Genomic DNA, 12,181 nt, shown 5'->3' on the forward strand with positions numbered 1-12,181 from the left:
GCAAATAGGTTTAAAGGTCCAGTAAAAGGCATGTCTAAAGATTATAACCTACTGCGCACAATACATGTATTATGGTTTATGGCTTCGCATGTTACCGTTTATACGGAACATTGCTTGGATCTCGTTTAATTATCAGAACCGTTTGTTGGCGTTTCATACAGAAACATTATAAACATCATTTTGGTCCAAGTCTTTTTTATCGTATAGTTTTTACTATTAAAATTTATTTTTAATGTAATTGAAAGACATGTCTTTATGAAACCTTATTTTCGCATTAAGGTATGTTCTACACTTTACACTATATGTGTGTATATGGATATTTAGTGTTATCTGGTGAGTGTGTTCTCGTCCTTATCCTTATCCCTCAATCCTAATTAGCCATTCAGTGTGTACCGTCCTACTGTCAAAGTCAATAGTATCAGGTCTCATGGAGCGAATCCCGACACTAGTTTCTCGTTATGTATGTATGTATGTATGTATGTATGTACGTATGTGTCGCCGTATGTCAGCCCGGCTCTCAGAGACTATTAACCTAAATTCCCTAATATGTTGGATCTAGATTCTTCCTGTGCGTACTTTTTTCATCTAAAACTTCTTTTATTCTACATCAGGTAGGTACATGAAACTCAATGATATAGTTTTTTTTAAGAAATAGCAAAAATAACAAATTTATTTTAATTTCCTGCCCCGTTTTGTCCAGCGCATAGATGATCACATCACATCATCTATCGACAATATTACCACTGTAGTATCATGATGTCTAGTCCCCCCCGCTCTCCCCTCGCTGCCCTCCCTCCCCGTCCTCCTCACACTGATATGATAACAGACCATTTAATATTTATAGCCATTAACGCTAAGCCCACCATCTTAATGGATACCAGTCGAGTTTATCTATTTCAATTTTCAATACGTCGTTATGTTTATATCGAGTACGTACGCGTTCTCATGTCATAAAGCATGTACATAAAGAATTTGAATTGACTTGTAAGGTGAAGTGACACAAACGATTGGCCAATGAGAGTTGTACGAGACGCCGAGGAGAGTCGGGGCGCGACACACTGGAAACTGGAGCACTCCAAGACGGAGAGCGTGAAACTACGAATAATTCACACGCGAGCCCTATAAATACCTCCCCCCAACCACCCACCCCCCCGGAATATTTATCACCCCACCCAGGAAATACCCGCACGTACTTCCACTGAGCATCCGAAGCCAGCGACATCCGCTGATAACAGCATCTCAAGCCTCAACATCACGACATTAATCTATATACGACACACTAAACACTATCTTAATGCAATACACATTTAATACGCCATTTTGTTTATTCATTAAACTTATATACGCATAAGGATGTGGAAATGTTGCCAGTTAGAATTAATATTTATGTATATATATATATATATATATATACATATATATATTTATAATATTTGAACATAAAAATAAACCGGTTGATAACGAGATGTATCTCATTATATTGTTCCGATGTTCATTTTATTGATAATGATGTCTCGTACTTAATGATTCATTATATGTTTAATAAAAAAAGCAGCAGCGTATTATATAGAATCTGAATTGTGTTGCCATCAATTAAAATACAGAAATACTTATGTATAAGAAATTACGATATAAAAAATCATTTAAAAAAAAAGTACTTATTATATCTCATGGTGATATCGTGGCATTATTTCCTATAATATTATTGTCCATACTAGCTGTTATCCGATACATGAGTGAAGTTCTCTTTTCATACGGTTTATTATAAAAAACCGGTCAAGTGTGAGATCGCACACAAAAGGACTTGCTGTACGGTTTTTAAACTCGAGCAATCAATTTTGTTGTATTATGTCTATGGAATTTCGTTATTTATTTAAGAACACTTGTTTAAATTCTCTTGCTATGTAAAAGAATTTATCTTATCCGTTCCATAATATATTTATGATTGTCGACTTACATAAATCTGACTTAAGCCTAGAGTCATTTGTCGTTGATATTATTTTTTTTATCTTTTTATTATTTATTTATTTTATATTCAAAATGTCGCATACTTAATCTGTGACGTGCTTTTAAAAATATAATTACATATATTTATTCTTAATCACCCACGCATTGTATAATCGAGTAGATCTACCCACTACCCCAGTACCCACTCGAGGTTTGCTAAACATTTATTGGTGGAGTTGTCGTAAACTAACCGACTAACAAATAACTTTAAAACGAACCAGCCATAAAATATAAATGAATTTTATTTTTATTACATACCTATCGATATATCGATCTAACTACTTTAAAATTTATGCGCAATTATATTTGAATATTAGGTCATAAAAAATATAAATGCTGAAGCAGGAGACTGCGTTTCATTTTTATGGTTCTTTTTTCAAATTAAGTTTTTGTTTAATTAATTCGGCGCCCGATTTTGAAAATAGAACAACTAATATGATATTAATAAAAATTACGTTATTCTATTTGTTTCTAAACGACATTGTGTTTTTTAAACAATATTTAACTTATAATAAAAATATAACTTAAAATAAAAAAAAGGTTATTGTTATAAATTGTATTGAATATCAAATGTTTAACACGCTCGTTGAACAATGCTCGAACGCATTAGCGGATACAAACCCTTCTTAGAACTTTTACAGATTAACCACTCGAAACTAATTCTGTGGGTTTGAAAAATGACGTCACTTCGTTGTTATGGTCGTAATTGTTTCTTGTTATTTATGATTCAGCCAGTTATAATAGTTTACAATTTACATACAACAGTTTCCTTATTTCGGACATTATTTAATTGATGTCAAACTAATAAAAACAAATTTATCGATATTATTTATATCGATGTGTCGATCCTTGAGTGGTGACGTTTTAATTTTATATTAATTAATTTAATTGTTTTATGTTAATGTCGCATTGGCTCTGAACATGAGAACACAATCTTGAGAACAGACTATATCCGCTCGTACCTATACCGTGGCGCGTACCTCGTCTAAGTTGTCTGAATAATGGCTGTCTTAAGTTACAGCAGAACTCCGTTTTGTTGTCTCAGCGTGTTCCGGCGAGCGGCCATGATTTACACATTCAATATTCGCTCACTTATATTTTTTGTAATTCAAAGGACCCTCCATGGAGTGTACGTTTATTTGAATTTTTGGTCTAATATCTTTATAGATGTTTGTTTATTTGTTCTGTATCATTACAAAGGGGAAGGAAAGCTCATATAATTATGTATGATATGTACGTAGCTGTAACGTTAATGTTTTGCGGTTCGCGCTAGTTGTTCTGCGTGTCAATTAGCGGTTTCCATTTAATGAATGCACGCCCACCGGATACCGGTTAGGAGATTATTCGAAGGTTAGCGTTATTATTTGTAATGAATAATAAATTATTTACGGACCCGCGATATCGATCGTTTGTTACTGATGTAGGTTAAGTGGTTATCGTTCAGATTAAAGAAACCGTTCACAATAAAACGATAAATTAGAACACAATCCGTGCTACTCTCTGCCGGCTGTCGGCGTGGAGGGTCGCCCCCTAATTTTTTGTGGGTAACGTACTCGGTGACACCTCGCGGCTCGCGGGTCAAGTGCGGGTGAGGGGCGAGGGGCGAGGAGTGCGGGGGTGAGAGAATGCGAGGGTGCGGGGAGGGTGCTAATTCCGAGCGCGTGACCGCACCCCCTCTCGCCTCGCCGTTTTCCCGCCGGATTTGCGTTCATACAGTAAAATAAAAAGGGCGATTTGGCGCCCTCGGTTGCCGCTGCCCGATTAGCGGCGCCCGGGGAAATTAAAAGTATTTTATTCCAACATTTATTCCCTTTTTTTTTTATTATTTGTGTTGTATAATGTGAGCGTGTTGCGGCCTGTCCGACACATCGGCTGTATGACGTATTACGGAATATATTGATAGACGGGTGTAATGTCGCCAGTCACATAAACCGATTATTGACTATAAATAAGATAAGTATTATTTTGTTGGCGCGTTGTATTGGTTTAAAGGAAACTAAATACTAATTATTGCAATACTTTTTGATGGACATGTGTTTTTTTTTATCATTATTTTTTGCGTTTTATTATATTGTATGTAATAATATGAATAATTACTTATTGATTTTAAAACTTTAGATAAATATATTACCTAGGTATTTGTTTAAAAAAAAACTCAATGAAACTATGAACTTATCAACTTACCTACTCAAATTATCCCAGTTTTTATATCAATTACTAATGCATTATAATATAGTTATCCTTTATACTGAGGTTTTGTTACTGTATTAAGATCATTAGTTCCCCAGCCTCCCCTCTCTCATCCCCGAACTCTTCTGATTCTTCTCATTCATCCCGCGCTCCATCGGATCAAACTCGGAAGATAATATTAAGGTCGTTTCACTTCCCGTCATATTATTTCAGCGTTCAGTCGGGGGGCGTATTTTTATTATATTTCTAATGAATATTCAAGTGATTGTTTATTGATATACTCATTACTGATATTTAACAGTTGCTCGTATTAAACGCTTGTTTTTAAAATATATATTAATATTAAGTACATACATATGTCATTATAATATACATTTTGAGACGATTTAAATTTATCCTCAATAAACCGTAAGCACCTATACGTATGATAAATAAATTTAATAATAATTTTAAATTTCATAACGTATGTATATTTTTATGACAGTCGATTCTATGAAGGGTGCGATATAAATCTGTTTAAACATCGACATCGCTTTAACAAGTTTAATAAGCAAATAGGTGCCGGTATCACGACTGGCCCTTTAGCGCCTGACATAAAGGGAACCCTCTAATATTTCCGGCCCTGCAAACGATCCCTTCCTTTCATACGATCCAAAATACCTACAACTACACCTATACTTATAAACATACGTAATGACGGGGATCCCTTCGAGCGGAATCACTTTATTATCTACTTATACGTTATTTTTTTTTTTGCTGTTATTATAAGTACTAAATGTTTTGCATTAAAACGAGTGGTAACTTAATTTATGTTGTGAGTCTCGTACACCGTCGACACTCGATGACTTGCGTTATGAGTAATATAAACCATGTTCATAACCGAAACCCTATCGACGTGCCAGAACAGCGATCGCCGCGTCCCGTCCAACAGACAAATGACTAACATCGACCAAGAAATATTTCATAAGCGGAGCGCGGTAACAGAGTGCAGCGAGCAGTGCTATCAAAACATACTGCGGCGTGTCTTAGCACAACAGTTGACTCGGGACAGACGTACACACACGTACTGCACACACCGAGCTTACAATACGGCGGGGGGGAGGGGAGGGGGCTCGTGTGACGATAGCGTGCAGTTTGCACCGCAGCCTCTTCCGACGCTCGCCAACTCGGCCGTGTTCTTGGGAATCGTTTTAAATTCAACAGCCGCAGAGCAGTTTGCGAGCGACAATCCGCCTTATTGAGGAGGCTTACGGGCGATATTGACGTCCTCTGGATGCCATAAGTCATTTCGAGAACGATCGCGGTCGCACCGGCTCCGCGAATGTCGACTCTTTTTCCTATTTGTAGGGTTGAGTATCGTGTGAAGGGTTCCTTATTAGCGAGCTGCTCGGGTGTGAGTGCGGAGGTGAGAAATACATTAGCGGTGCCGTCCCCCATTGGTCGCCCCTGGTGTGTTCACAGCACTCAGTCCACGTGGACTCGCCGGGTCTCTCGTCTCGTTTTTTTCAGCGGCCGGCTCGCTATCCATCCCATTCTAATCTACAACGAAACGTGGAATGTCATGTCCGGAGTCGTTCAGAAAGTCGTGAGCGTGCATCGTGCTTCCAACTTGAAATATGCCATTAAAGGACACAAGTGTCGTCGAGCGATATGCGATATTGTATTCAGTGACTTCGTGTTAAGGTCTACATTAAAAGCTGTCGTTCGTTTTGTTATGATCGTACGAGCGTCGTGTATTGATAAGCATTTTTAAGTCAATTAAGGTTGTAAGCTAAAGGCGGTTGTTGCTACATTTAAATTATCGTCCGGCATTCAAATAACGCCATTTTTTTCGTGTCGGCACGATTTTATTTATAGTTATGTGTTATGGTGAAGATAATAAGTCGGCGTGGGCGATATCATACATCCCATGTCGAATTCAACTACAGAACATTACTTATTCATTCACTTAGTAACGGGTATCGCTGTAACCGGCAGTTTTCATAGATTTTAATCAATTTAAATGCCTTATATTTTTTATTATTTAAATTCTGATATCGTAACTAAAACAATAATTACATTTCGTTTATAAATCTAACAATATATTGTACGACAAAAACAGAGACGTATACGTGAATTTCTATGGGAAACGAAAACATTGTTACCGTAAGAAGCCCATTAAAATCACTTGAATTTATAGAAAATGATATTTGGATATTTGAGTTACATTCCATAAAATACATTTTTTTCGATTCATTTTTGTTTCAATACTGTCACATGAGTTACCTGTTGTTATATATTACATATAAGATGGTTAACACAATATCGCAGGTGCCACCTGTGATCATTTGAGAGATGTTAAATTTATTATTGATACTGAATTCTTCCGGACTGCTACTGACATCTGGTGGAGAGTTCTGTCAAGACTCATTCGTATAAGCAAGCAGTAGATGGCACTGAAGACTAATAAGGTATAGTTATATGTCGTGTAACAATATCATAACAATTAAAATTTTGTTAACATTTATAGTTCATTGAAATAGCTCAGTTCCTCAATGAAATTACGGTTTTATCACACAAGCAATATATTGAAACACCTATATGTCCGAACGCTGATGACAGCTACACAATTGATGTCTGACAATTGACATTATTGTCATATGTCATTGTCAACTTACTATGAAAAATTAAAATGCTATTTTACTTTGGAGAGTTGTTAATGTTTCATTAACGTCTCGTTATATTACATTAGTAAGACAAGAGTAGATAAAAATGAAAATACATTAAATAGACTTTAAGTTGAAAGTGCAACCGTCATAAAAAGATACAAGGGGTAATAGTTAGTGCTAGACAAGAAAAATTTACGTTTATATCAGATTGTTTTCGATCGTTGAATTCAAATGAGTCCAAAAGTGATACTACTGTTTAGTGGTAAAAGAAAGTGCGGCAAGGATTTTGTGACAGACCATTTAAAAGAAAAGTACGTATAACACTTACTTAGATTGGATAAGTATTTATTTAATTTTCGAAGTTTTCCTGCAAGTTTGAAAATTTTCAGACTTGATGGATTATGTGAAGTTATCAAAATATCCCAACCTATTAAGAGTCATTGGGCCAAGGAAAAAAATTTAAGTCTGAAAGACTTATTGAGTGATGGTGAATACAAAGAGTTGTTTAGATTAGAATTGATCAAATGGAGTGAGGAGATGAGAGATAAGGATTATGGATATTTTTGTAGAGCTGCCTGTCAAAATGGTAATTTCTTCACATAATAAAACTCATGTTTAATGTATGTAAATATATACAAAATTTGTCATTTTATTCTTATGATTATAGTATTTGATAATATAAAGGTGTAGCTACAAACCTTTTAATAAGCCTCGGTTCCTATATTTTTATATAAAAATGCAAGTTATTGCATATAAATATAATAGTCAGTACAGTTATGTACTGATTCATAAATTTTTATTATTTTAAATACTTAAATGACTATTGCATTTAACCTTTTGTCATTTTCAATGTTACAGCCGCTGATAAACCAGTTTGGATTGTTAGTGACATAAGACGGAAAACAGACATCAAATGGTTTAAAGAATCATATGGAGAGTGCAGCTCTCTGAAGACGATTAGATTGACGGCGGATTTAGAGACAAGGAAACAAAGGGGTTATAAATTTGCATCTGGTATTGATGATGCAGCATCGGAATGTGATTTAGACGACTTTAATGAATGGGACCTTGTTATAAACAATGGGAAGGAAAGAGATACATTAGAAAAACAGTTGAATAGTATTATGACATTGTTGCCAACCTTATAACATGAAGACATAGATTATATTAGGTGTTGGTTGTTAACTTTTATATACTATGGGATGAAGAATTTTATAAATTATTTTTTATCTATGTTAATTTTATAGGTTTTCTTAATTTATAGTTATAATGATATGCAGATAACTTTACTGTTCCACCCCCTATTGACGTGGTCCCGAACCCATCTTCACAAAAAAGACAAAATGTAGTTGAATCCAAATCTACATATTTGCAGAAAAAAAATACCATTGCCCAAACTGTCGGCTCGATTCAGTCAATGTATTCTGTAACTGAACATGAAATTCCAGTCTACTGTTCCACGCCTAATGACATGGTCTGGAACCCATCTTCACAGAAAAGACAAAATGTAACCGATTCCAAATCTACATATTTGCAGAAAAAAAAATATCATTGCCCAAACAGTCGGCCTGATTCAGTCGATGTATTCTGTACCTGAATATGAAGTTTCAAAAAAACGTTATTTAGATCAGGACGCAGCTCCCTTTTTGGTTCATGTTAGTAATGATTGTGAGCCCTCTTGCAGTATTCCCTTTGTCTCATAAAGATTGGTCTTTTCCTACATCAAAACCATATCAAGGATATAGTGAATGATGGTGTTAAGCGCATTCGCTGTAATCAAGTGGCTGTAGAATTTAAATCGGCTTATGCGGCTTATACCTTTCTAGATCACTCAGTTCTTGCTGCATCCAAATTAAGGAATGCAATCCCGAGATCCCGGGATTAAATTTGTCGAATCCTGGAATTTTCGGGATTACCGAAAATGCTAAAAGTTGGTAACTGTCATTTTTTTTTTGAAATTACTCATCGTAACTGTCTTTGCAAACGCAATGTTACAGTCAATGTCACACAGGACACAACACAATGTCGGCCATCTTGAATTGATAGCTGATTATTATTCCTACTAATTGTTTCCTGAGAAGAATTTTATGTTTAATTTGTTAGTTTTAAAGATGATTTCAAGTTGAAGTTGTTTTAGTTAAAAAGTTAACGTGTCAGAAGTTTTTTTTTGTTTTGGCTTTGTTCACATTGACACGGAAGTTGATGAAAGACTGCCGAGTTTAAATAAAAATGATAAACGATGATTTTTTTGTCGTTTTAAATACAAATTTTCATTCCCAGGGCTATCCCGAAATCCCGGGATTGAAAATAGGAGCCGGGATTGCATTACCTAATCCAAATATATTGCTATTATCCCTTCTATAATGTTAACCGTATTGGTATTGTAAGAAATGCGCCAATGGAGTGGTCACTAGAAGAAGTGGTCATAACCTTAGCAGTTCCCGCTTTGATGATTCACAATTACCGAACAATGTCGTATCTAAAATTAGTCAGATTTTTAACACTATACAAAATGCCAAACATCCTTCCATGGAATCGTCACAGCATTCGTCATAAAAAATGATATTATTTCACTTATTAATAATTATATGCCCTTTCTTTTTGCTATTCAGGAGACATGGCTCAAGCCTGGCTCCAGCTTTAGGATCCCAGGTTATTCATGTCTTCGTGACGACAGGTCAGATGGTTATGCTGGTTCTGCCATTTTGATATCTAAAAAGGTTATTTTTAATCAAATTTCTCTTTTTCCCCATAGTGAAGGCATTTCTGCAGTTGTTTTCAGAGCTTTAACTATTTCTTTCCTCTCTATCTATATCCCTAACTCTAACCTTGCCCTACTCTCTGATTTAAAATATCTTTTAAGTCTTTCTCCTCCTATCCTTATCTTCGGTGACCTTAATATTCATCATATCTCTTGGGGATGTTACTACTCTCTTGACTCTATTCCTAACCCTTTTATTGATTTCTATGATGAACTAATTTTATGTGTCTTGAATGATGGTACCCCTATTCGAAGAGTTTCCTCACTTCAGAATCCAAATGCTACTGTTGATCTTTCAGTAACTTCACCCTCCTTGGCTCCTAGTTTGTTCAGGTCTGTTTTCCCCTCTATTAAACCTAAGAGTACTCTTCCTTCTCTTCTTAAATTTAATTTATTCAAAGCAGAGTGGTCACTTTACAGATGCCTTTCTGATCAAGAAATCTTTAAACTTCCTTTAGGCAGTTCAGACTATCAGACTTCTGTCAGAATAGAAAAGATCTGGTTGGTTTCGCTTCTGTGAGGGACTCGTTCCTGGCACTCCCCCTATTAAGATTTGGAAGAATTTGAGACATTATTGTAATTCAGTTTCTGGTCCTGTCACTTCACCTAACCACTCTTCAGGCTGGATCGATCAGTTTTCCATCAGATAAGCCCCTCCTTCTGTTATTTCCTTTGAAGAACTTTCCCTCCGATTATCGCATTGTAATTCTTCTGACAAGTTGGAGCCCCCTTCGTCCTGGGAGGAGCCGTCAACCGTCCTTGAGGGACTCAAGGATTCATCGCCGGGAATAGATAGTTTCCTATATTCTTTTATTTCCAATACCTCTACCCCTACGAAACTTGTATTTTTATCCATCTTTAATTACACATTTTTAGCCGGAACTCCTCCCGAGGAGTGGAGAACTCATTTCATTATTCCCATCTTGAAACATGGAAACTCCAACTCAGACCCCTCTAGCTACCGTTCAATAGCTCTGTCTTGTAGTATGGCTAAGATAGTAGAGCATTTGATTAAAAATCGATTAGAACAGTTTGTTGAGAGCAAAAATTTGTTAACCAAATCTCAGTTTGGTTTCCGCAAAGGATATGGCACCATCGATAGCTTGAGCATAATTCTGACAGACATCCGCATTGCTCTTTCACAAAATGAATGTATGGTTGGCGTTTTCTTACATATTTCTTCAGCTTATGATAATGTTCTTCACCCGATACTCAGGCACGAGATGCTCCAGCTGAGTATTCCTGCGAGAATGTTAAACATTATCCTCGGTCGTCGTTCTTCTAGATTCGTTCTCCAAATTATAATTCTTCTTCTAGATAAGTATGGAAAGGGCTTCCCCAAGGCTAAGTCCTTAGCCTGTTACTCTTTAGTATCTACGCATTCGATTTAGAACTCTCAGTCAATGATTTTGGTGAAGTGCTCCAATATGCTGATGACTTGGCTCTTTATGTCTCTGCAAATTTATGAGGCCGCTTTTCGTCTCAGCTCAGCCATTATCTACCTTCAGGATTATCTCCATAATCATGGGTTATTTTTATCTATTCCTAAATGCAAAATGGCCGTTTTTCTCGTTGCAGATCTATTCTAGATATCTCTATTGCTTAAAGTCATCGAAAAATTAATTGTTAAGGTGAAAGTTAAGTTTCTTGGGTTTACCTTGGATTCCAGGTTAACTGGTATTCATCATGTAAAAAATGTGAAAATAATATTAACATTTTGCGTTCGTTGTCTGGTGTTTGGTGGGGCAGCCATCCCTATACTCAAGAACTTTTATACAATTCTCTAATACGCAGTCACTTTGATTATGGAATCTTCTTCAAGTCGTTACGTTTCAACTCGTCTGCCCGGGATCACGGTTGCTGAAAAGTGATCGAAACGTAGGGAGTATGTAGTTTTTTACAAAAATATCACGCGTAGTTTATACGAAAAATATTAGTTTCATTTATTGTTTTTATTTTATATGACAACTTTTTACTATTGAAATCCATATAGGCAATTTACTATGATTTTATAATTTTCACAAGTTTCTATGACCCATGACTGCACTTTTATACAATGTTGGGATGAGGTACAATAAGATGGTGTAGGTGTTTTTGTGGTCACGAAACAATTGAAGCGATCCCCATATGTATTTTGCTCTAATTTTCTTAAAAATACAAAAATTGATTAGTGCAGGTTGCATATTATGACAAACATTTGAATGATTTGAGAATTAAGATATTATTGCTGTCGTGGACGAAATAGAACACTATAGACTTAAAAAACTATATATATTTATAAAATATTGAGTGTCAAAAAAAGAGATGCCACAATTATTATGCCACAAATATATGCCACAATTAACAGTAAAATCCATCATGGTCTTAAAGGGTAATTGAAACTTAATGGTGCTAATTTGGCAGGTGGTTTTTGTTATACATTCCAGATTTTTTCCATTACTCTGTTTGTATCCTCATTACTTTTTTATAGAATACCTGTACCTTATTTCATATGAACCTACAGACCTTAATTAATATTTCACACCAGTATTATTTTCTTATTCTTTATGAAAATAAAACTTTTTTTGGTTATTGA

General features: G+C 35.6%; 1 protein-coding gene across 3 annotated transcripts; it reads left to right on the top strand.

Moving 5' to 3' along the window:
* Positions 1–5,333: 5,333 nt before the first annotated feature.
* LOC116768037 (phosphomevalonate kinase) lies at positions 5,334–12,181 on the top strand. 3 transcript variants are annotated; one of them, XM_061523513.1, is made up of 4 exons: positions 5,334–6,647; positions 7,053–7,156; positions 7,235–7,431; positions 7,704–12,181. In XM_061523513.1, exons 2-4 carry the CDS (start codon positions 7,077–7,079, stop codon positions 7,991–7,993), a joined length of 567 nt encoding a protein of 188 aa, XP_061379497.1. In that variant the 5' UTR covers positions 5,334–6,647; positions 7,053–7,076; the 3' UTR covers positions 7,994–12,181. The 3 variants fall into 3 exon arrangements, with proteins under 3 accessions (XP_061379497.1, XP_061379496.1, XP_032514544.1); XM_061523512.1 differs by having other exon boundaries at positions 5,335–6,647; positions 6,929–7,156; XM_032658653.2 differs by lacking the exon at positions 5,334–6,647 and having other exon boundaries at positions 6,735–7,156.

Source organism: Danaus plexippus, chromosome 19 (assembly GCF_018135715.1).
Source record: "Danaus plexippus chromosome 19, MEX_DaPlex, whole genome shotgun sequence".
NCBI classification, from domain to species: Eukaryota; Metazoa; Arthropoda; class Insecta; order Lepidoptera; family Nymphalidae; genus Danaus; species Danaus plexippus.